At 48.9% G+C, this 25,585-nt stretch overlaps 1 protein-coding gene across 2 annotated transcripts in view; it reads right to left on the reverse strand.

Moving 5' to 3' along the window:
• Positions 1-25,585, reverse strand: part of INPP5D (inositol polyphosphate-5-phosphatase D) — a 71,358-nt gene that overhangs the window by 21,665 nt on the left and 24,108 nt on the right. For both annotated transcript variants that reach the window (XM_064165301.1, XM_064165300.1), the window contains exons 3-11: positions 13,471-13,621; positions 11,288-11,459; positions 9,771-9,911; positions 3,884-3,971; positions 3,123-3,203; positions 2,858-2,929; positions 2,029-2,152; positions 821-927; positions 106-208 (exon numbers count right to left, since the gene is read on the reverse strand). In XM_064165301.1, coding sequence (XP_064021371.1) covers positions 106-208; positions 821-927; positions 2,029-2,152; positions 2,858-2,929; positions 3,123-3,203; positions 3,884-3,971; positions 9,771-9,911; positions 11,288-11,459; positions 13,471-13,621 — 1,039 coding nt within the window. The remainder of the gene's footprint in view (positions 1-105; positions 209-820; positions 928-2,028; positions 2,153-2,857; positions 2,930-3,122; positions 3,204-3,883; positions 3,972-9,770; positions 9,912-11,287; positions 11,460-13,470; positions 13,622-25,585) is intronic.

The raw sequence follows: 25,585 nt of genomic DNA on the forward strand, positions 1-25,585 counted from the left end.
AATAATAAAGAGTAGTATTCATACAGACACTAATATTCATAATTAATATTCATTTCCAAGACACCAGTGTCTGAAGAAACATCCATGTCAGAAGAGAGCCCGTACCCATATTCCAGGTGCCAATGAAGATGGTGATCATATCAGGCTCTGGTTGTTCAGAGTGTTTATTCTTCATCTGCTGTAGAAGTTGGCAGAAGCCTTCTCTCTTCTAGACAGGGAGGAGCAGAGACAATTAATGAGATGCTTAACTCCTCCACCACCTCTTGAAAAACTAGCTGAACCAGGAAATTCCAAAAATCCCCAGCACACTCGAAGGGCAGATTAGCTCTGCTCTATCCTAAAACCGCCAGAGAGGCTCTCTTTCCTCTGGTGCTCAGGCACTTAGCTTGTGCACAGCAGAAGAAAGCCTGCACTTCCCTCCTCGTTGTCAACGTGAACCTTTTTGAAGCTGCCCTGGCATGACTCGTTGCCTCTTCTCACTGCTTGCTGACACTGTTCTCCTGCCGTGTTGGGAGCACCAAGATATGGTTGCACTCTCCAGTATCTCCCTTTGCACAGTACAGCTCTTCATTTAATGGATGTTTCCAAAACAGAGAAGGCATTTCATTTTGTAAAGCCAACCACCATCTTTCTGCCAAGAAGCGCCCCTTGCACCATTCCTACCCAGGTACCAGGTCCAGGCTGGCAGGAAGGAAATGTTGTGCATGTTCCTTGGAACCACCATCTTTCAGCAGTCCCTTTCTGCCAAGGAGTGCCCCTTGCACCATTCCCACCCAGGTACCAGTTCCAGGCTGGCAGGAAGGAAATGTTGTGCACGTACCTTGGAATCAGAAAACACATATTCCTTTCGCTGTGTTTTTTCTTTCTCTGTCTCCAGCACAATCACCAGTTTGTTAGGGACCTTCTGGGACTTGATAAGCTGCAAGACTAAACAAAGGCTGAGTGTCATGAGCTGCAGTCACTGAAACTAGAATCCCACCAAGGCTAACAGGATCCTGCTCACAGGCTCAGCACTTACATGGTCTTTCATGTACGAGGCTCACTTTGTCCTGCATAACTCCAGATTAAGATTACTTAAACCCTGTTCCCTACAAGAACCGATTTGGACTCTGAAATGAAGAGGGCACCCAAAACACATTCTGCCTGGAACTCTTGTCCATAGCAAGCCCTGCAGTCCTGGCTTCCTGCAGGCAATCTCTCTGTATCCTGAGCCAGCCTAGATATATTCCTTCCCCATCTGTGAAAGAAGAGGTAGAACCTCAGATGATGGTAAAGGTGATTCCTCCCCACCTGAAATAGCAGCTAAGTAACTATGGACAGTGGGTGGAGAAAGCTATACACAAAAGCTAATCTTTTCAATCACTGTCACAGGTTGCTTTGCTAGCAGCAGGGAGTCCAAGGGCATCATCTACTCTGATAAATCTTACCCTGTTTTCCTCAATCTCAGTGAGCTGTCTGTCCAGAGATGTACAGGAAAAAAAGGGGAAGTTGTTTGAGTGGAGCCTTCAGAGATTAAATTGGCATTGCTCATCATTAGAGATACTGATTTACATGCAAACCCAAAACAAAGAAAAGAATCAAGGGAACATTCACTGAAAAATGTGACCCAAACTGAGTATCTGGCTTTTTGCCATGGCAAACCATCCCTGCAGTCAGGATGCTTCTGCAGAATGGTGGTGGTTTTTTCCAAGTGGCATTGCTTTCCAGGAGAAAATTGCAACCCTCTCTACAGGGAATCTTCTGTCAAAACCCACCCCCATGCAGTCTTCTATCCCACTATCTTCACTCAGACCAGGAGGTCAGGTCTAGAACAGTCTGTGAAAGTTGGTAGCCTCAGTATTGACTCCTGGATCCCCGCAGATGGCTCTGGGGACAGGCAGTCTAGACTGACTGGAGCCTTGCACAACAGCCAGGACCTAGCAGAGGTATCTGCACCCGGGGCTAAACTTTGCCCTCTGTGGCCAGAAGAAACCTCTCCCCATCACCCAAGGAACTGCGAGTCTAGTCCAGCATTGGTCAGCATCTTACTTTTCTTGTGGGTATAAAATTTGTCTTCTGGACCATCTTTAGCCCTCTTGATAATGAGTTTTCCCATTTCCACATCCACCTTGAGATGTATTTTTGAGAAAATCCCTAAGGAGTCAGCTTTCACCTGTTGGAAAATAGAGATAAGCAAATCATAGAATGGTAGCGGTTGGAAGCGACCCCTGGAGAACACCTAGGCTAACTCTCCCGTTACACAGGTATTCCTGCATCAGGTTGCAGAGGAATGCATCCAGATGGGTTTGGGAAGTCTCCAGAGAAGGAAACTCCACAACCTCTCTAGGCAGCCCACTCCCATAGTGGCTGGGCTCCCAACACCCTCATAGCAAAGAAGTTTTTCCTTAAGTTCAAGCGAAACCTCCTGTGTTTCAGTTTGTACCCACTGTTTCTTGCCCCATCACTGAGCACCACTGAAAATAGCCCAGCCCCATCCTCATGACCTCCACCCTCTAGCATTGAGAAGATCTCCTCCCAGCCTGCCCCTCTCCAGGACGAAGAGTCCCAGATCTCTCAACCTCTCCTCATAAAAGAGATATTCTTGTCCCTTCAGCATCTCTGTGGCACTTCCTTGGAGCCTCTCCAGATCAGGCAGATGCATTAGAAATGCCACACTTGCTGAGCTTGTGGACACATTTCATTGTCCCACCAATCTCCCTAGATATCTCTCAAGCATTTGCATGGTGCTACCCAGCACCCGGGAAGAGCTGCTCTCTCTGTGGCAGCGCAGCAAAGCTGCCAGCACTGAGCCCTTGCCCCAAGCCTGCTTTCCTGCCCTTCCACATTCTGATCAGCCTCGGTAAAGAAGTACATTTACCTCGAACGTGACGGGGGGGATAAGGGAGCGCCGGTGTGTTGAATCAGGGCCTTCAATCAAGAGTGTTTTCACCTGTAAAAGAATTTATGTGTGCCAAATTGGTTTGGTGATTTCTGCACTGTGCTGAGAAAAATTACATCAGAGAAGAGAAATTTTACTGTAGCAGAGGATGAAGTTTTTTACTGCATTCATGATGAAGAAGCAGCAACATAACTAGAGGTGAAAGATGACAAGAAGGTGCTATAAAATAGCTTGAGAAGTGTACCTTTTCTTCAATGGAGGACAGCAAAGAAACCAGCTGATTGAGTTTCAGTACAATATTGACTGGACTAGCTTCACCCAGCATCTGGTAACCACAACATAGGAACAAAAAGAAAGAGACAAATGCATAAATACCAAACCCAGAGAGTGTGGCCTGACAGCGCAGCAGTCTCACCCCAGGAGCAGCTTGCACAGCTGGCAAGGAGCAGCACTTGTGTCTCTGCCACTCTCATCCACAATGGGCAGCACAAGTGCACAGGTTGGCTGAACATGCAGAGGTGTCAGAGGGTGGAAGGACAAACTCGCAAGCTCTGTCGGTAGGTTGCAGGCAGCTGAGTGTGCAAGGGACTCAACCTGCGCTGGGGCTCAGCAAACAGGAGCCCTGGACTTTTGGTTTTCTGGAAGAGGGAGGTCATAGGACTTAAGTGGGTGGGAAGTAGGAAGGCTTTGGCAGTGAAACATCCTGACATGAAGATAACGGAGAGATGTGCAGTCCTAGCCCACAGATGAAGGTAGAGTGGAGATGAAGTTCCCTGCACTTTCCTCTGGGGCAGGAAGGGGGAACAAGCAGAGGAGACTATGGGATACAACTCACTGTGTGCCCTCTGCACTGCAGCCAGAAAGAGGCTAGAGATAACAGAAGTGGGAACTGATCAGCTGAATCCCACTGGAATGTTGCGCAGCCAGAACCCTTCCCTCCTCGCTGTGCTGACAGCCGCCCACGCTCCTCTCGCTTCTCCTTTGCCCACCTTCCAGACAACTTACTTGTGAGCGCTGATGGATACCAGGGTGCAGCTGCTGCTCAAACACCTTCTGGATGGATTCCAGAGACGGGAGAGTCCGAGAGGCTTCACTGGGAACAGAGACGCGGCAGAGGTCTAAGGCTGCGGTAAGGTCCCTGGGTAGGTTAGCACGTAGTCTTTTTGGACAAAGCCACAGTGTCACACTAAGCCTGCTCTCATCATGAGTCATGCTCAGACGGACTCCATCCTCTTAGAGACCTTTTCCAACCTTAGTGTTTCTATGCTCTTGTTCTCTGCTGCTTACTATCCTCCTTTTGGGAGGAAGCTCTTCATAGAGAGAGTGATTGGCATTGGAATGGGCTGCCCAGGGAGGTGGTGGAGTTGCCGTGTCTGGAGGTGTTCAAGAAAAGCCTGGATGAGTCATTTAGTGCCATGGTCTAGTTGACTGGATAGGGTTGGGTGCTAGGTTGGACTGGATGACCTTGGAGGTCTCTTCCAGCCTGGCTGATTTTGTGATTCTACCCTCTGAGTTAGCAAGAAGGGTGATGAGAGCATTTCCCAGCTACCTTAGTGACGCTGTCAGCAACACAGAGGCAGGTGGCCAGGAAGCATGGCCATACCAGCTCTACCTTGCTTTTTGCTTTGGAAGTGGTAACTTCCTAAACACCCCCACAAAGATGTCCCAGTATGGGCCAGACCTGGGGACTCTGAGCAAAATCACCATCAACCCAACTATGCCAACTCACAGATTAAAGCACACTCAAAAATCTTGAAGGCCATCAATGTTGGATGCCTGTGAAATGTTGTTCTGGTAGGAGCAGCTCAGTTGTGCAGGACAAGGAGCAATGGGTGTAAGTTGTGGCACAAGAGGTTCCACCTCAACACAAGGGGGAACTTCTTTACTGTAAGGGTCCCAGAGCACTGGCACAGGCTCCCCAGAGAGGTTGTGGAGTCTCTTCTCTGGAGACTTTCAAAGCCTGTCTGGATGTGTTCTGTGCTAGATTGCGTGGTCCTGCTCTTCCAACCCCTAACATCCTGTGAGCCTGTGCGCAGGTCTTGGGCAGCTGCTGAGGCTGGTGCAGGACACCAAGGACACCATGTGAAGAGGAAACTAATTCTTAGATTTTTCAGGTTTCTTTAGCTTTTTCAAGGGCTGTTTGTTTGTTTTCAGCTCATATGACAAAGAGGGGTCAGGCACAAGGAGGGGGTGGAAGAGCTGGGCCTGCATCTCTTGAGCTGACACCATTTGTGGTTGCAGTGAGATTCCTTCAGCGCTTCCCGCTTAGGTTCCACAGGATGCTCATTTGTCACAAGGCCACTGTGTGGATTTGGCACAGAAGCCACACTCAGCTAATGACAAGACTTAGCACAGGAGAGCAGCCAGGGAGCACAGGTCACAAGGAAGGTGATGGCGGGAAGCAGTGCTGGGAGGCTTGCACTGTGCCTAGTCAACAATGGATATTAATGATTTCCCTCACTTTCCTAAGTCTGAATGGGCCAGATTTTGCACCTTGTTTGTCAGAAAAAATGCTCCAAAGCAAAAGTAGGCCTGTCTGAAAATTAGATACTTGCCTGGGTGCTGAGCCATGGATGATTCATTGCCTAAATTAAGCACTCCTGTTTAAAATTTCAGTCTGAAAGGCTTGCCACGGGGCACAGAGGAAGCACAAGACACTTGTAGGAATCTGCATCTGCTAAGCTTAGTATTCCAGCACCTCTGTGTAGGTTCAGATCACCTGGGACCAATGCCACTGCAAATGGCTCTGTCCCAAAACCCAGTACTCCCAGTGACTTCTGCAGCGGTGGAGTCAGGCCCCAGGAGCTTGCAGGCAGTTGCAGGAGCATTGGGTGAAGTTCAGTTTGCAAAGAATGAAAGGATAGTCATAGAATCACCAAGGCTGGAAAAGACCTCTAAGATTCATCAAGTCCAACTGCCAACATAACATCACCATGCTCACTAAACCACGTCCCAGAGTGTCATGTCTTCCTGTTCTTTAGACACCTCTGGGGATGTTGACTCCACCACTTCACTGGGCAGCCTAGGGAATGTAACCAAGACTGCAGGACATGTAGGCCATCTCTTGCAAACACAGAGCAGCAGCTCCTTGAGACAGTATAGAAACAATTTCTCCTGTGAAAACTGCCTCTGTTTGCTGTACAGTGCAGCGTGTGGAATGCACGTGAGAATGAGAGAAAAGCATTGGCAGGTGTTCAGACTCAGAAACCCCACAGAGTGTCTTTAATGACACTTTTAGTCTCTTCTCTTTGTAGTATAAAGGGAATAGATGTGGTGATATTCACTGAAGTGTCAGAAGCCTGTGTGTCCATATCCAAGTGCACAAGTGCTCCTATCACAAGTGCTTGAAAAGCTGACTTAGACGCTCTGTGTGCAAATCATCCAATAAGGAAGGGAAAAAAAATGGAGGAAGCAGAGCAGTGATGGATGACCAAGTGATGGCTTCAGATAGCAGCAGGCTGGATAGGTTGCTCTTAGTGTTTTCTGCTTAAAGCTGGTAGGAAATGGGGAACAAAGTCTGCTCACACAGGTAATCCTCATTCTGCCGCATTGGCACCGAGCTCTCCGTGAGTCAGCTTTCCAACCCAGGGAGAATTCCCCTGACTAACAAAACCCTTGATAGCAAATTTCTTCTAGCACTGAATGCTTCACAACAGCACCCACCAGCCTCATAAGTCTCTGCTTTGTTTCATTCTCAGCATATGCACCTCCAGAGAGAACAGCTTCTCCCAAAAGTGGCTGCCCCATTGTACCCCAGGCTCTGATAAGAAGTGGTGCCATGGCTGTCCTGACCTCATTGGCCACAGCTAGCTCTAGAAGGTAGTAGCAGCTTCCAGAAGTCAAAACCAGCTTTCAGTGTCTCTTAATGCACACTGGGGGCTGGTCTTCACTGAATTAATCAGGGCTCAGTGGTGAGAAAGGTGAGGGGAAGAGCTCACAAACATAGCACTTCCAATGTCATGCAAGAAGGACATGGAGCTGATGGAATGGGTCCAGAGGAAGGTCACAAAAATGACCAGAGGACTTGAACACTGCTGCTACAAAGACAGGTTGAGAGAGTTTAGGTTCTTCAGCCTGGGGGTCTGAGGAGACCTTACAGCAGCCTTTCAGTACCTGAAGGGGCCCTGTGAGAAAGATTGAGAGGCACTATTTACAAGGGCTTGTAGTGATAGCACAAGGGGCAATGGTTTTAAACCAGAGCAAGGTAGGCTTAGATTTGGCATTAGGAAGATCTTTACTATGGGGGTGGTGTACACTGGAATAAGTTGCTCAAGGAGGTGGTGGAGGACTCATCCCTGGAGATATTCAAGGTCAAGCTTGATGATACTCTGAGCAACCTGATCTAACTGGAGATGTCCCTACTTACTTTAGGGAGGTTGGATTAGATGACCTTTTTAGGTCCCTTTCAACTCAAATACTACCGATGCTGTGGTCCAACTGTGCTTGAGCCCCTTGGTCAGAACTGGGACCTGCACCTGTCCATGACAGCAGATACACTGCAGAAGGCACAGACTGTCCACAAAGGGTTAGCCTAACTCCTCTCCACCCCCACGACTCACTATAAGCTCTTTCCTTCTCCTAATCACTGAATCCACAACTCCAGGATGCACCCTCTCTGCCTTGCTAACATCAGCAGTCACTGCTTACCCACAGCCCAATATCGAAACACAGAAGTGAGTCACCCCAAGAGCATCAGGGTGCTAATTTCTCACAGTGTGTTTGAGAGTGACACTGAGAGATAGCAACGCTGGGGTTTGGGAGATTGGTATCAGCCAAGATACAGCATCACAAACCCCTTGGATTCATAGCAAACTGGTGTGGCTGACAAACAGCCAAGGTCAGTTCAGCACAGTTCTGCACACTCCTAACCTTTGGCAGTGCCAGGAAACTCAAAGGAGCTTCAGCTCCAGTGAAAGAGCTCAAGCTGTGCCAGTTAACAATTCTTCTTCTTTGTCAGCTTTTCACAACTTATTCTCAAGTAATGTGACAATAATTAAACTGAACATTACTGAGAGAAAAAAAGACAACATCACAGCAATTACCTGCATGTTCAGCTGGGAACATGCCCAGCAATTACCTGCAGGTTCAACTGGGATCCCTCTGCAGCTGGAGAAAGCTGAAGTAAATAAAAACTAATTTAAGGTAACACTGCTGATTAGATTTGAGTTCTCAAGTCCGATAAGAGAGGTAAGCTAAAACCCCACAGAATCTTGAAGCTCAAGACTGCAGAAAACAATATCCAAGCATCTGACTATTTGCCATCTGAAGCTAAGCAAATAATTTGATTGAATGGTGGAGATTCATGGGACAATCTGGATAGAGGTGAAGAGGTTCCTCAGAGGGATCCAACTGGGACTGAAAACAGCCTGCAGTTCTGGACCTTCATGAAAACACGGAGAAAGCAGCTCCATCTAACTGAAATAGTGCAGGTATGGAGCCAAAAAGCTGGGGAAAGGGAGAAGAGCTGCTTAAGGACATACATTTCCATAGCCAGTAGAAGGATGGAGGGCAGGCAGCTTGCCTTTTGCTGTGATGCAGTGCCCCTGCGCTCCACAGGCTTCCAGCGGCAGAACTCCCCCAGGTCTGCTTTAGGATGACACTTTGAAAAGCCCAGTCAGCCAGGAAGTGGCCCTCTTGCATCTCCTTTCTTGCATCTCCCGTGTACATTTGTGAGGGCTAGGACTGTGACACCCAGGTAAGGTGAAGCGGAATAGGAAGTTGGAAATGGGAAAAGCCAGCTCTCGTCAGAAGAGAAGTACTGGAGGTGTTTTAGGAACACAAACCTCACATTTCTGATTTCATTACATTGCAGTTTCCATTGTTCAGGTTTATTCTTAGCTAGCCACCTCTGTCTCCTCCTCTGTGGGAAGAGAAAGCCAAACTCCTCAAGCAGGACACAGAAAGGCAGTTCTGTGCACAGTCTTTCTTTGGTCCTGCCAGGCAGGTAGGTTGCTTCTGACAAGGAGCAGGGCTGCATATTCCTCTCCCTCTGCCTGGTAAAACATGCACCGTGCCCACCACTTCAGACCTCACTCACTGCTTGCTTTCCTTCCATGGGTTCAAGCCAAGAAAATCAGCAGTATTCAGCCCTAATTTTAGCCCTTTCTTCAGTCTTGGTGAGCTCTGTAAGAACAAGATCAGGCCACTAGCATTACCAGCCTCATGGCTAAGTCCACTGGAGAGAAGGATATTGCCAGGCATAGCCACAAATGCAAGTGTGAAAGAATGTGCCCTCTGCCACAGAGTGCTCTAAGATCTCTGGAGAGGTGTGCAATAGCCTCCTCATTTACTTACAAGCAGAAAGGGTGGAAAAATCCCATCCCTCCACCAGAGGAGGAGTGAGGTCTGTGAGGTTTTAGTTTTCAATGTTGGTGGTCTGGGAGGTTTCTAAATAGGAAAGGTCAGTTCTATAGCACCTAGGCTTGAGCTGGACTTTTCTGACATCAGTGGAATCACTCCAGGCTCAGTGTGCATTAGTGGGAAGGAAAATCAGTGTTTAAAACACAGCTATACACCAATATGTGCTTGTTTCCATAAACCACTTGTGCTTGACAATTCTGTGGGTGTCATTTATGCATTACCAAATTATGCAGCTAATCTCTCAGTACATTCTTTGTTTTCTTTCTCTCTCAACAAAGCATTAAAAAAACCCCAAAACTCCACAGACTGAAGCCACCTACAGGGAAACTTCACTCTCAGGGCTATGTCTTTTATATAGATTTCCCATCTTTGGACCAGAATGACAGGTCATGAGTTCTAAGTGTCATGTTTCTGAGGGTAAGCCAATTTCCTGTGACAGAAATGCAAGTTCTGAATGCATGCATGTGGAACCTACATTAGACCACAGTGTTACAGCATGTCCTCTGACCTCTGAAAACCAGGCTCTAATTACCTGAAGAGTCCTTTGCAAAGAACTGCAAGTAGTTTCTTCAGCTGAGGAAGATTGCTTGAACCAGTCTGCACCATCTCAAAGTCGCTGATGATGTGAACACGCAGGTAATCCTGGATGAGTTTAAGATGCTCGTCAGAGACACTGAAAGAAACAGACAGGTCAAAGGCCAGCTCTTCTCCCTGCTCTCAGACAGCTTTATTTTCCTGCTGCTTCCACTGCCAGCACAGACAGACATGGGGGTGTTTGCCTTGAATTTCAGTGTAAATATGCAGTTCTCAGAATTGGACCATGGATGCCCCTCCACACTGCTTACATCTTCTCCTTTCCCTCCACAGAGGGACTGAGAGCACAGAGCTCTACAGGACGCTCTCCTCCTCCTCCCAGCCTGGGCACCAGAAGGATGAATAATCAGGCAGACTGTATGTGCTGCCTTGTGCCCCAACACAGGCAGAAAGTCCCCAGTTGGCTGCTTAGCAGATGAAATAGAGCATCCAGCTGAACAAAACTGGATTTCTCCCAATCAACCAGCTGCTAGCGGGCCCCCAACACAGGACCTGTGGTGCCACATGACCACCGCTTGCGCACAGCCTCCCAACACCCTGCCAACAAATGTGCCTGCTGATTTTCTTCTCTTTTTAAACTTTGCAGATCTGGTGTCATGGCAGGCCTGACAGGCCCAAAGTAGGCTTAATACATATCCTGCCTTGCCTAGGCATGTTTTCTGCTCCACGAGAGAGCCAAGCACAGGAAAAGGACACAAGAGAACCTGGAGCCACTGAGTCTGGCCTGCCCAGGGTCCTGTGGTAAACAAGGTACACACACTTAGCTTGTGCCTGCCTTGTGCAGACTCACAGACTCCTAGAATCCACCAGGTTGGAAAAGACCTCTAAAATCATCCAGTCCAACCATCAAGTTATAGGTTGGACTGGATGATCTTGGAGGTCTCTTCCAACCTGGTTGATTCTATGATATTCACAGACTCATAGAATCAACCAGGTTGGAAAAGACCTCTAAAATCATCAAGTCCAACCATCAAGTTATAGGTTGGACTGGATGATCTTGGAGGTCTCTTCCAACCTGGTTGATTCTATGATTCTGTGATCAAACCAAAACCAGTACAGTCACTAAACCACATCCTGAAGTGCCATTGACTACATGTGTTTCAAACACGTCCAGGGATGGTGACTCCACCACCTCCCTGGGCAGCCTATTCCAATGCCTGATCACTGCTTCAGTGAAGAATTTTTTTTATATCCATCCTTTCTATTAGAAGAGGAAACCTCAGTGGAGAAAGTCTATTGGCAATTCTAATACTTCAGAAAGGTAATTTTTTTCTTGGTGACAGCTGGGCTGTGAAAAGTAGCCAACATACTGTACATCTGCTTCTGTTCTTCATTTGGTAGTATAAACGAGGAGCAGTTTCACTGAATCAAGTAGGTCCTCAGCTGTCCCAAACAGAGAAAGCCCAGAGCTGGGCTAAAGGCTGTTTCTGCAGCCCTGTGGCTTGCCATCCTCACCTGCTTGTGTCCTGGTACTGCAGTCGCTGGAGTAGTGTCTCAGAAAGGGACAGTTTATTGACATCTGCCAGCCGGGAGTTTTCAGGGAGAGAAGACAGCTCCTTCGTCTCGCTGCTCGTCTGTGTCATGAGGATGTTGCGTGGGGGCAGGAGAGGAGGTGTGGGTACCAGGTCTGGCAAGGAGAAAGGGAAAGGCACAGTCATCCCAGCACGGTAATTTGACCTCCCCTCCCACCACCCACAGGCGGGGCAAGGGGCAATCATTACAGAAACCATCTCTTCTGAAGGACCCCTGATTTCAAAGCTGGAAAGTTCAGGGTCTTATAGTCTTCAGCCCTGCTCTCAGTGATGCCAAAACCAGCGGGCTGAGCTACCAGGCTTGGATGGACCTCATCTACAGGCAGTGTAACCTCATCTGTGCTGGTCTGACTGTCTCATCTGTGCAGCAGCTCTGAAGGTTAATTAGTTACTTCAAATATAACACTTAGAGAACATAGTTTTACCTCATCCATATCATTACCATGGAGATTCTGCTAGTGGGGCAGAGCAGAGGAGCATGATAGAAAGAGCACTGGAAGCTGCTAATAGAAAGAATTGAACAGCTAAACTATGCAAACACAGGTGAACACAGACCCCATAATCCAGTACAGAGGGATGGAGTACCCTGCCTTGCCTTGTGGGCATCAAGTTGGAAGCATAGAGGGATTTCCTGCTGTGTCATCCTGCTGCTCAGCATACCACCCTCTTCTGGCTGGTTCACCTCTACCTATCCCAACAGTGTTGCCTTTCTTTTTATATCAATTACTCTAACAGATTGATACACTTGTCATACCTAGTTGGTTGAGCTGTGAGATTTTGTTTGGTTATTTCTCAATGGTGGATTTTTTTTCATAGAAAAAGACACCCCCAAATGATCCATTGCTCCCAGGCAGAAGCTGTGATTCACAGAGTCCCTGGAGCACCCATCAGTGGCACAGCTGGGCAATGTATCTGCAGGGAATGTGGGTGCTCCTCCTCTCCCGCTGTGATTCTATGTGTAGGATGGGCAAGACATCAATCAACCCTACATGGCTTCAGCATGATGGCAGCAAAGTTAAATCCTGAACATCAACAGCCTAGCCCCAGTGCTAATATTTCTTAGTCTAAAGGCTCCTAGTCTTGGCTAGAACTTCATTCCCTACTGCTCGCCTCTCTGTGTTTTATTTTTGCTGTAGCTCCCTCCCCCGCCCTGAGAGCTGGAGGCTCGGTGCAGCTGGCCAAAAAACAGGAACATCTTTCCTGAGCAGCTTTGCAAAATTTTGTTCTGTTTCTTGATGAGAACTGCATACCAAAATCTTCCAGCTCCTCTTAGGCATCCATTGGATTGCATAAATGTACACAGGGCACATCGATCTGCTTTGCTGCACATGCTTCTCTGCCACAGGACTATGTCCTTCGGACAACTTTCATTGTAATGCTCACTGTTTCCAGGCAGACGTCAGAAAGGACAGGAAGGATGGCTCTGTGGGCATGACCTTCCCCTGAGATTCAGGAGAACAATGACAGATCCAAGGGATGATCCAGGAAAAATCCAAGGAGCTATCCAAGACCAGTGAGTGTCGGGAACGCGCAGTGATATTCCATATAAAGTAGTTGGGATGGTGCCAATAATCACACCCCTTCATCGTGCATCTGCCTCTGTGCATCAAGTTACTGTCTGCTGATGTGGCATCTGACTGCCGGGAGCGTTCTCCAGATCGGAGCAGATAAAGTGGGTTAAGTTTCAAGTGACCCAAGAACCACAGCAGCAGCAGCAGCAGCAGCTGTGTGGCACTACAAAGAGGTGTGCTTCAAGTCTCTAGGGGAGCATCTCTGCTGCTGAGACAAGGGCCCTAAAGAGACATGTTAGATGGCTTGATGTAAACAAGCTTGAGTCCAGATGAAGTACAAGAGATTCATCTGCACCAGATACAATAGGCTTCTGCAGAGATTCACTCAGGTGAGCTGAAATAGTGCCCCAGGCAGGGTACTGCCCCAGAGCCATGACAACTCACTGCCTCAAAGTCTTGTCACTTTAGGTGTCTCTATGTCCTGCTCCATTTTATTGCATGGCATGCTCCAATCCCACTGTCTGCACTGCATATCTCCAGTCCAGACTGAGTGTCAAGGGTCTGCATCACCAAAGGCACATCATGGGTTTCTTACCAGCATCCTCCTCTGGTTCATCAGCAGCCTCCTCCTCTTCCCGCGGCACTGGGTATTTGAGGTGCCATACCAGCCCCATGTTCTCCTGCTTGTAGAAGTCTATCAGTTCCTCCAAGGTCTCAAAATACTTCACAGGAACACCCTCTGATGCCTGAAACAAAATACAGAGGCTGTTGTGGTCTGGAATTTCCTACCGCAGCCACACTGCTCCTCTCCAAAGGAAAAAGAAAGTCAGAGAGAGAGAAAGCCACTACTGCTGTCCTGTGAAAGCCAGCCCAGCTGACCACAGGCTCTGTGCAGAGTGACTCCTGCAGTACAAACAGAACCAGATGCACACACATGCTCCAGCAGTCAGCAAAAGAGGCAGTCCGGGAGATTCACCGAAGCCAGGTGAAGGAGCTCTCTTGTTCAGTGCAGTGCCCTTGGCTTCGAAGCCATGCAAGAGTTTAAACCCAAGCAATTCTCCCAGATTAATCTTTCCATTCCCTCTTTTATTGAGCACAAACCCTCCTGGACTGTTCTATTTTTGGTACCCAGGAAGAATTTTTCTGTGAAATTGCAAGATAAACAAGTCTAAATCTCTTAGACATTAGCATTGCTTCCAGGATTCAGAAAGGTTCAGGTGGAACAAGCTATCAAGGTACCATCACATTACAACCTGCTCAGGTGAAGACTGAAGAGGCTGAGGCTCAGGGCACAGCTCAGGCATGACACCAAGCTTGCCAGCTGCATTTTAACTGTGACTAAACCTTTCTCTTGCAAAGCCCTGGCCACTAATCCTAGGAAACAGATACCTGAAGACAGAGATAGGATTTCAGGTCTCTAAAGAGAGTCCAGTGGAAGGTTACGAAGATGCTGAGGAGACTGCAGCATCTCTGTTACAAGGAAAGGCCGAGACACCTGTGGCTCTTTAGCCTGGAGGGGAGCAGACTGAGGGGAGAGCTTATCCATGCTTATCATTACCTAATGGGTGGGGACAAGAGGATGGTTTTGGGCTCTTTTCAGTGGTGCCCAGTGACAGGACAGGGGACAAAGGGCACAAACTGGAACACTAGAGGTTTTGTTTAAACATAAGGAAAAAAATTTTTGAGTGTGCCAGAGCACCAGAGCAGGATGCCTGGAGAGGAGAGGAGAGGACAGGAATCCAGACATAGATAAGGCAATGCTTCTTCTGCTGGGGAGCTCAGAGCTGCATTATTTTTCTCTCTCTAGCCTCTCTGCTGTCCTTCTGATTAATCCACTTTGCTTCCTAACCCCCTGGCTGAGCCTCCATTCTTTCTTGGGACTGGGGTAAGGTTGAGAGGGGTGGGAGAAGGTGGAAGGGCTGTTGGGAGCCCCTCCTGGGGACTCAGGTTTCTGGGAGGGCTGTTGTGTTTCTGTCTATTTCTGTCTATAACTGTATATCCTGTAACTATCTGTTTGTATATTGAGCTAAGCTGTAAATATAAGCTTCATCCAATTTCCAGAGCTGGCTGAGTCTAGTCTGGGTGATTTCCAAAGTGTGGGGGGTCAGGGAACACCCAAACCCTCACAGAAAGGATCCTAAAGCCACAGTGCTGCACTGGGACAGACCTGGAGTAGTTTGGCAAACTGCTTCCATGTTTCTCTGTTCATCTTCCCTGCAGCATTACCTTTCTCTGCTCAAAACCATCTGATTTTGAGGTTATTTACGTAGCTTCTGGCAGCCTGAAGTGCACTGTTAGCAGCACTGACTGCAGGATGGTAGCATGCTCAGTCTTCACGCCCAGCCCATGGCAGTATTTGTCCTCTAGATTCAATCTTCCTGATCTGCCTTCTGCTCACCACCTCCAGCAGCCACAGCTGGAGGTCATGAGAAAGAAGGCTTGTGATGGTTTGTTTGGCCCTAAGCTCTCCCAAAGAGCACCTGGAAAATCACATCAGCTGCAGCTGAGTGCACACTCAGACCCTAAACCACAGGCAGGTCAGGGTTTGCCATCTGCATCTCTGTGCAGGAGGAAAGCTTTGCCACCAGTAATCTCTCCCACCTCTTGAAATACTGCAGGCTACCCTGCTCCTCCTCTTTCCAAAGTTGTCTTCACACTCCTACTTCACTTCTTCAAGACCTCACTGTCTGCCCACTTCCCTAGAATCCACTGACTGATGACTGTCCCCACAGCCTCTGATCCCACCTCCAGTGCTCAAACTCTGTCTTCTCATCCTTGTTTTGCCTCTCAGCTCCTGCTGTTCCACAGTGCCTGCAAGCTCTGCAGATTGCCCTGCATAGCTCTTTTCAGGCCAAATAGAACCTTGTTAGAAGTAGGAGGAAAGGCTGAACTAGCATTTTTTGCTGCCAAGGATAGTTCAGTCCCTGAAACCATGCTGGTCTCTGTGGCAACCAGAAGCAGCAGCCTTTTGTAACAGACCTCCTTCCTCTAACTTGCTGTGCCACATTTCAAGGGTGGACTGAAGCCTGTGGTCCACCTCAAATTCCCCAGAGTGACCATAAGCCTTGGCTCACGTGCAGGCTGGCAGGATGCATGTGCAGAGAGGCACCACTGTTACATACACTCCTTCTGTCCTGGCAGCTTGGCTGGCTGGCCAGGCAGCCAGTTCACCACCTCCAGACACCTCTCTTGAACGCTGCCACCTCCTCCATCACGGGTAACTGGCATTTGTGGCTGCAAGGAGCAGCTGGGCTTTGCAAGCATCTGAGTCCAGCTGCTTGTTCCCAAGGAGAGGCAGTCTCCATGCCAGCAGTGCCAGGCTCTGGCAGCTCACCTTCCCCAAGCCCAGTCAGGATAAAAAGGATCAGCTCCCTGCAGCATAAGGTAAAAATACAGAATGGCACCTTTGGGTGTTCAGACAGAACTCAGCAGGGAGCTGAACGCATGCTTCAAGCAGCTGCACAGAGGCTGCAAGAGCTGCAATGGGGCAATGGGGAAGTGGTGGGGCTGGGAGCTCCCAGCAGCCTAGCTAAGCACAGAGAGAAGGACGGGGGGAGCCCCAAACCCAACCAGTGGCCACTGATGGTGAGGAGCTCAGGCGCACTCCCCCAGGCTGTGAAAGCCAAAGTGGTGGCCCTGCCTCACTACACAGCAGCGTTGTCATCACGAGGGTGCAGGCAGAGGCTGTTGGGTTGTGCATGCTCCTCTTCTTTTGTGTTATAATGGTTATTATTTGCAAAGGCCTCACCAGAGGAAGCCTGCGGGAAGGGCTGTGCCGCTCCAGCGCCAAGCAGTGCTCCACAGCCCTCTCTGCCTGCACTGTGAAATGAGCTCCTCTCCATTCAAAGAGCTCCCCAAATATCCCCACTCCCTCCGAGAGGGCAGGGCACACTGCTCTGCGTTGCCTCACAAACTGTGTGTAGGTTGCATTGGGAGAGAGAAGAGTAGCAGCAAGACCTTGATGCACTTGCTCCTCCCCTTGGGGAAGGGATGAGGACAAAGGCTGTGTGACAGCCTCGGTCGACACACAGCTGCAAGGTGCTGGGCTACCACCAGTGCCAAGTGCAACGACAGCACATCCCAATCACAGCATCACAGGATCGTCCTGCTTGGTAAAGACCTCCACATTCACGGAGTCCAACTGTCAACCCAACACCACCATGGATATCAAACCATGTCCTGAAGTGCCATAGCTACATGTTTCTCAAACAGCAATGGTGACTCCACCACCTCCCTGGGTAAACTTTTCCAATGCTTGGCCACTCTTTCAGTAAAGGGATTTCTCCTAACATTCAATCTATGCCTCCCCTGGTGCAATTTCAGGCCACCTCCTCTGTTTGTATCACTTGAGACGAGACTGACCCCCACCTCACTAAATCCTCCTGTCAGAAAGCTGTAGAGAGCAATGAGGTCTCTGCTCAGCCTCCTTTTCTCCAGCTTCAACACCCCAAGTCCTCTCAGCTGCACCTCGTAAGATCTATTCTCCAGACCCTCCACCTTTTTCATTGCTCTTCTCTGGAAACACTTCAGCAGCTCAATGTCTGTCTTGTAGTGAGGGCCCAGAAAACTGAATCACTCAAGGTGTGGTCCCACCAGTGCTATGTACAGAGGCACAATCACTTCCCTACTCCTGCTGCACTATCCCTGTTACAGGCCAGGATGCTGCTGGCCTTTTCGGCCACCTGGGCCACGCTGACTCGTGTTCAGTGTCTGTCAGCCAGCACCCCCAGGTCATTTTCTGCTCAACTACTTTCCAGCCACTCTGCCCCAAGCCTGTAGCATTGCATGGAGTTGTGACCCAAGTGCAGGAGCCAGCACTTGGCCTTGTTAAATCTCACACAACTGACCTCAGCCCATCGATCCAGACTGTTTACATCTCTTTGCAGAGCCAATGGGCTGCCCAGGGAGGTGGTGGAGTTGCTGTCTCTGGAGGTGTTTAAGAAAAGTCTGGATGGGGCACTTAGTGCCATGGTCTGATTGATTGGACAGGGCTGGGTGAGCTTGGAGGTCTCTTCCAACCTGGCTGATTGCATGATAAGTAGATCAATAGTCCCACCCAATTTAATGTACCCTGCACACTTACTGAGGGTGCATTCGATCCCCTCAATCATATCAGTGGTAAAGACAGTAAAGAGTACTGAGCCCTGCAGAACACCACTTGTGCTACTGGATGCAACTCCATTCACCTCTGTTCTCCTGCACTCTTTGGGCCCAGCCATCCAGCTAGTTTATAACCCAGCAAAGTGGCCATCTGCAGCCAGTTTCTCCAGGGGAGTGCTGTGGGAGACATTGACAAAAGTCCAGATAAACAACATCTACAGCCTTTTCTTCAGCCACTAAGCAGGTCACCTTGTCATCCATCAGCCCATCCCCAGGGCACTCTTGCCCAGGCTGTGAGTGTTCCCAGCCCGGTAGTGCAGGCACTGCAGGAATGGTGCCTGCATAACACCAGTTTAGTACAGAAGACCTGGCTAGGTAATGTTGCACCTAGTGTTCACCTTGCTGCTCAAAAGACTTTCACTATCAGCAAGCTAGGAAAGCAGACCACTTGAACTTGTGGCAAAGGTTTCTAGGTTGGGAAGGACAAGCAGCAATGGAAAGTGAAATAGTGGCATTGAGTCAGTCCACCTCTGGTTGCGGAGCACCGAAAGTGGTGTACTCTGAGTCAATGTTACACATAATCACAGAATGTTGGGGGTGGGAAGGGGCCTCCAAAGATGATCTAGTCTAACCCCTCTGCTAAAGTGGGTTCACCCAGAGCAGGTTGCACAGAGACACATTCAGGCAGGTTTTGAAAGTCTCTAGGGAAAGAAACTCCACAACCTCTCTTGCAGCCTGCCCCGATGCTCCAGCAACTTCAAATTGAAGATGTTTTTCCTCAAGACAACTACACCAGATGACAGGAGCAAGGCAAAACACAGCCTAAACTTTGTGCAGACCTGCTCTGGGTTTTGAGACAGGGAGCAGATGCAGAATGCAAACAAACTGGAGCAGGATGGTGCAGTGCAGAGTAAGCTGGACCCACCCGAGCAGAGCCCAACAATGAAATCCACTTCCCTTCCATCCCCCCACCCCCACCTTCACTTAGTAACTATTTCCTCAGGGTTATCAGAGGATAGATCTTGTTTTAATTGCAAGGGGAATTTTTCAAGCCATCAGAAATGTGGATGGCAAGTGTCATCTCCATGGTAACACGCCACATCCTCAGAAAGCTCCTGCCAGAGCTGCCAGGACACTGGAGCGGTGTGGAAGGCAGGCTCTTCTTTCACAGGAGACTCCTCCAGCATCGCCACTGGCACCTCAGCGTGGTGCTGACCACAGCCATTGCAGAAGGAGAGGAAACATCTAGTGTACAAATGCATGCTAGGGAGCAGCTTGTGGCAACACAGAATTACACAGAACCCCAGGCTCATGCAGTGGTGGGGATTGGAAGGAACCTCTGGAGATCATCTAGTCCAACCGCCCTGCTAGAGCAGGTTGGACAGGAAGACAATGTCCAGAAGAGTTGTGAAAGTCTCTGGAGAAGGAGACTCCACAATCTCTCTGGCTAGCCTGCTCCAGTGCTCTGGCACCCTCAAAATAAAGAAGTTCTTCATTAAGTTCAAGTGAAAACTCCTATGTTCTAGTTTATGCCTGCTGCTCCTTGTCCTGTCACTGGGCACCACTGAAAAGAGCCCAGCCCAGTCTCTTCACCTCCACCCTCCAGCTATTGATCAGCATTGAGAAGATCCCCTCGCAGTCTGCTCTTCTCCAGGTTACAGAGCCTCAGGTCACTCATCCTCTCCCCAGTCCTCTCAGCACCTTTGAGGAACACATTTCAGTTGCATCCCAAGTATCACAGTATCATCAGGGTTGGAAGAGACCTCACAGATCATCAAGTCCAACCCTTTACCACAGAGCTCAAGGCCAGACCATGGCACCAAGTGCCACGTCCAATCCTGCCTTGAACAGCCCCAGGGACGGCGACTCCACCACCTCCCCGGGCAGCCCATTCCAGTGTCCAATGACTCTCTCAGGGAAGAACTTTCTCCTCACCTCCAGCCTAAATTTCCCCTGGCGTAGCCTGAGGCTGTGTCCTTTTGTTCTGGTGCTGGCCACCTGAGAGAAGAGAGCAACCTCCTCCTGGCTACAACCTCCCCTCAGGTAGTTGCAGACAGCAATAAGGTCTCCCCTGAGCCTCCTCTTCTCCAGGCTAACCAATCCCAGCTCCCTCAGCCTCTCCTCGTAGGGCTGTGCTCAAGGCCTCTCCCCAACCTCATTGCCCTTCTCTGGACATGCTCAAGCATCTCAATGTCCCTCCTAAACTGGGGGGCCCAGAACTGAACACAGCACTCAAGGTGTGGTCTAACCAGTGCAGAGTAGAGGGGCAGAATGACCTCCTTGCTCCTGCTGGCCACACCATTCCTGAGTCACAGGCTCTCAGATCTTCCACATGACCTCCTGACTCCAGCCCTTTCTGGCTGGCAGCTTCCTTTCCCAGGGGATGTCTTGGTGTCTCCCATCCTCCAGAAACTGCCCTCAGTTCTCTAAGTCCTTCCAGTTATCAATTTGCCTTCCATCTTCTGTACCCTCATTGACAAATGTTTTAATACAATTATCTATGACTTGTTCCTGGCTTCAAGATGAAGTTTTCTGGGTTGTTAATTTCCTGAGGACAAGTATGACTAAAGCCTTTGGTCTTTGCTTAAACCTTGTGATCTCCTTCTAAATTCATCCACCTAGACTTTTACCAGGTTTTTGTATGGCTGAGGGCACCTTATCTTCCTTTCATCTGGTGTAGAAAGACCAACAGGGCCCAACCTAGGTCTGTTCTTCATTATTTCCAAGGAATGCCACCTGGCCAGTGGAACATCTCAATGAAGATACTTCAAATATGGGTTTGCTGTGAAGCAGCTCTTGAAGAGTGGAGTATAAAGATACCAAGCAAAAAGAGAGACAGCAATGTGCACTTGTGGCCAGGAGGGGCAATGCCATTTTGGGGTGGATTAAAAGGGCTGTGGCTAGTAGGTCAAGAGAGGTTCTCCTGCCCCTCTGCCCGGCCCTGCGCCTGTGAGGCCACATCTGGAATGCTGTGTCCAGTTCTGGGTCTCCCAGTTCAAGAGGGACATAGAACTGCTTGAGAGAGACCAGCACAGAGCCACAAAGATGATGAAGGGAATGGAACAGCTCTGTTATGAGGAGAGCCTAAGGGAGCTGGGGCTGTGCTGGCTGGAGAAGAGGAGACTGAGAGGTGACCTCATCACTGCCCATAAATATGTGGAGGGTGAGTGCCAGGGGGCTGGAGCCAGCCTCTTCTCAGTGATGCCCAAAGACAGGACAAGGGGCAATGGTGGAAGCTGAGGCATAGGAAGTTTCATTTAAACATGAGGAGGAATTCTTTCCCTGCAAGGGTGACAGAACCCTGGAACAGGCTGCCCAGGGGGGACGTGGAGTCTCTCTCTCTGGAGATATTCCAAACCTGTCTGGACATGTCACTCTGTGATCTGGTATAGGAGATCCTGCTCCGACAGGGGAGTTGGACTGGATGAGCTTTGGAGGCCCCTTCCAGCCCCTGCCATTCTGTGATTCTGAGATGTAAAGCCTGCCCTAAGCCAAGCAACCAAGTGGTTAACATGGGGCTCATTACAACAATTGTATAAATAGATGGCACAGGAAGTCTGGGGCCCTCAGAAGGAAGAGGAAGTGTTTTCCTTTCCTGAGCCAAGGCACAAGGAGGAACTAGGAAACTGGTCATCATATATTGCTTAAGGCTGATCTCTTCTAACCAGAGTGCCTTACACCAGGTATTTAAACCCATCCACAGGCTTTTCAGTCACTGCCAGTAAGTTCTCCAGGTTACAAACTCCTCATGGTACCCACTAGCTGAAATGGAGGCTGAACATCAGGTCACTTCTACTTTGGTGGGAAAGGCTGGCAAGAGTTTTTTCATTTGAAGTTTTGGAGGGTTTCCTGGGTTGGAAAAAAGTTGTCTTCGAGTCTGCCTGTTAGCTAAGAAGTCCAGGTGGTGTTTTTAAATCTCTTTGGCTCTCATGTAGCCAAGCTTTTACATTTCACTAAGGAGCTAAGAGCTAAGAAATCCCTGCTCAACTACTTTTTGTTTTAAAGCAACCTAGTTGTGTTTTGTTAGAAAACATTTCTTACTTCTTGATCAAATTCTGTGCTAAGTGATTTCAGGAGCATTTCACAGCAAGGGGATCATAGACAGAGAACCTCAGTTGGGAGAAACAGCTACTTCCTAAAATAGGAGCCACCCTGAAATATACTTGGTTTTGACTACAAAAGCTGGGGCTGGGAAGAAATGGGACTGAATCATAAAATCGACCAGGTTGGAAGAGACCTCCAAGATCATCCAGTCCAACCTAGCACCCAGCCCTGTCCATTCAACTAGATCATGGCACTAAGTGCCTCATCCACTCTTTTCCTGAATACCTCCAGGGACGGCAACTCCACCACCTCCCTGGGCAGCCCATTCCAATGCCAAGCACTCCCTCTGCCAACAGCTTCCTCCTAACATCCAGCCTAGACCTCCCCCAGCACAACTGGAGACTGTGTCCCCATGTTTGGTTGCTGCTTGCTTGGCAGAAGAGACCAACCCCACCTGGCTACAACCTCCCTTCAGGTAGCTATATATAGCAATGAGGTCTGCCCTGAGCCTCCTGAACTGAACTGTTATGTATTGCCTCCAGCACAAGTTCCATTTATTCAAGCATAGTACTGACTTAAGAGACACTGCATATGAATTACTGACATGGCTTCACAATTCCTTGCTCATTATACATACAAAAAAAATGGGCACTCAAACCAATTTTCACTCTTTTTCACCCTGGTGTGCACAGAACATCTGTTAAAGCTCAGTGCTCACTTCCTTACCTGCCATACCTGACTTCCATACCTGCTAACATTCAGTGCTCACTTCCTTACCTGCCATACCTGATTTCCATACCTGTTAAAGTTCAGTGCTCACTTCTTTATTTGTCATGCCTGTTAAAGTCCAGTGCTCACTACCTTACCTGCCATACCTGACTTCCATACTTGTTAAAGCTCAGTGCTCACTTCCTTACCTACCATTCCTGACTTCCATAGTTGTTAAAGCTCAGTGCTCACTTCCTTACCTACCATTCCTGACTTCCATACTTGTTAAAGCTCAGTGCTCACTTCCTTACCTACCATTCCTGACTTCCATACTTGTTAAAGCTCAGTGCTCACTTCCTTACCTGCCATAGAATCATAGAATCAACCAGCTTGGAAGAGACCTCCAAGATCATCCAGTCCAACCTAGCACCCAGCCCTATCCAATCAACCAGACCATGGCACTAAGTGCCTCAGCCAGGCTTTTCTTGAAGACCCCCAGGGACGGTGCCTCCACCACCTCCCTGGGCAGCCCATTCCAATGCCAATCACTCTCTCTGGGAAGAACTTCTTCCTAACATCCAGTCTATACCTACCCTGGCACAACTTGAGACTGTGTCCCCTTGTTCTATTGCTGGTTACCTGGGAGAAGAGGCCAACCCCCACCTGGCTACAATGTCCCTTCAGGTAGTTTAGACAGTAATAAGACCACCCCTGAGCCTCCTCTTCTCCAGGCTAAACAGGCCCAGCTCCCTCAACCTCTCCTCATAGGATTTGTGTTCCAGGCCCCTCACCAGCTTTGTTGCCCTTCTCTGGACATGTTCCAGCACCTCAACATCCTTCTTGAATTGAGGGGCCCAGAACTGGACACAGTACTCAAGGTGTGGTCTGACCAGTGCATACTTGTTAAAGTTCAGTGCTCACTTCCTTACCTACCATATCCAAATTCCATACTTGTTAAAGCTCAGTGCTCACTTCCTTACCTGCCATACCTGACTTCCATACCTGTTAAAGCTCAGTGCTCACTTCCTTACCTACCATACCTGTATGAAATGTGAATCCCACTGATGCTGTCTGGAAACAAGTGCATATGGGCATTGTTGCATCCATTGCTAGCTGGGCAGGAGGGCAGGCTATGGCTTCACTTCCAAATTGTCTGCTACAGTGTGACTCTAGGTTAAAACCTGAGCTTCCTCATGACCAATTTCAGTCAACATGGCCATCCCACTTTTTCCTCTCCTCAATGTCATGAAAAGGACTTGGGAAGCAGAATGCATTTTCCCCATGCTGAGTTTCAAATGCTGACTCTATATGTAAAATGTGAGCCCGGGTCATAGAATCATAGAATCAGTCAGGGTTGGAAGGGACCACAAGGACCATCTAAGGTCCAAGCCCCCTGACATGGGCAGGGACACCCTACATCAGGCTGGCCAGAGCCCCATCCAGCCTGGCCTTAAACACCTCCAGCCATGGGGCCTCAACCACCTCCCTGGGCAACCCATTCCAGGCTCTCACCACTCTCATGCTGAACAACTTCCTCCTCATGTCCAGGCTGACTCTCCCCACCTCCAGCTTTGCTCCAATCCCCCCAGTCCTGTCACTCCCTGATATCCTGAAGAGTCCTTCCCCAGCCTTTTTGCAGGCCCTCTTCAGATCCTGGAAGGCCACCAGAAGGTCACCAAATGAATTCAGGTTAATTTTAAAAAGATCCTGACTGTCACATCTGCCACTTGTGATCTCTCCTGGCCTTGCAAGAGTTTCTCTCTGCATGATCCCACTCAGGCTTCCTTTTGGCAGCCTGAAGATGGGTCATGTTCACAGGTAGGAAGTGCTCCCATGGCAGAACTGGGACGCTTGCAAATTGAGAGTCTGTTGAAGTGAAGGGAAATGGAGAGAAGTTCTCAGCAGAGTATAGCTGAATGCCAAGTTCTTCTCTGAAGGTTCTTGTTAAAATTCTACATCCTAAAGTATGTTTTCATACTGGAAGTTCTGGAAGGTAAAGGAGCTAAAGAAATCTTTTGAACCAGCATTCTCTCACAATATAAAGACATAGCTTGTGAAAATAATGCATTCACACCCTGCTTAAGGACCCATAATGCACACAAAAAGAATGTCACCTGTCAAATATCCAGTTAATATAGTTAGATACAAGCTAGTAAGAACAGCAAGCAATTGTGGGAGGCAACAACACCCTGTACATGAGGTAGTCCCTTGTGATAAATGATACATTCCAACTCTAACCATCAGAAAAGGTTTGAGCAACAAAGCACCTTATGATCCAACTTGTGGCACCAAGAAAAGTCCCTGAGCAACAAACCCCTTCAGTATTTCTCTGTAATAAATAAGATTTACAGCAACCACAAGCAAACAAAGGTATGGCTCCATGACAGAACAGGGGGGCAAGCTAGGAGCAGGTATGGATCTGTTGGAGGGTAGGAGAGCCCTGCAGAGGGGCTGGATGGGTGGGCAGAGGCCAATGGGATGAGATTTAACAAGGCTAAATGCAGGGTTCTACATTTTGGCCAAAACAGCCCCAAGCAGCACTACAGGCTGGGGACAGAGTGGCTGAGAGCAGCCAGGAAAAAAGGGACCTGGGGGTACTGGTAGATGGTAACTGAATGTGAGCCAGCAGTGTGCCCAGGTGGCCAAGAGAGCCAATGGCATCCTGGCCTGGCTCAAAAGCAGTGTGGCCAGCAGGACAAGGGAGGTTAACCTGCCCCTGTACTCTGCACTGGTCAGGCCATACCTTGAGTGCTGTGTCCAGTTCTGGGTTCCTCAATTCAAGAGAGATGTTGAGGTGCTGGAAGGTGTCCAGAGAAGGGCAACGAAGCTGGTGAGGGGCCTGAAGCACAGCCCTGTGA

The sequence above is a fragment of the Pogoniulus pusillus genome, chromosome 26, assembly GCF_015220805.1.
Source record: "Pogoniulus pusillus isolate bPogPus1 chromosome 26, bPogPus1.pri, whole genome shotgun sequence".
Taxonomy (NCBI): domain Eukaryota; kingdom Metazoa; phylum Chordata; class Aves; order Piciformes; family Lybiidae; genus Pogoniulus; species Pogoniulus pusillus.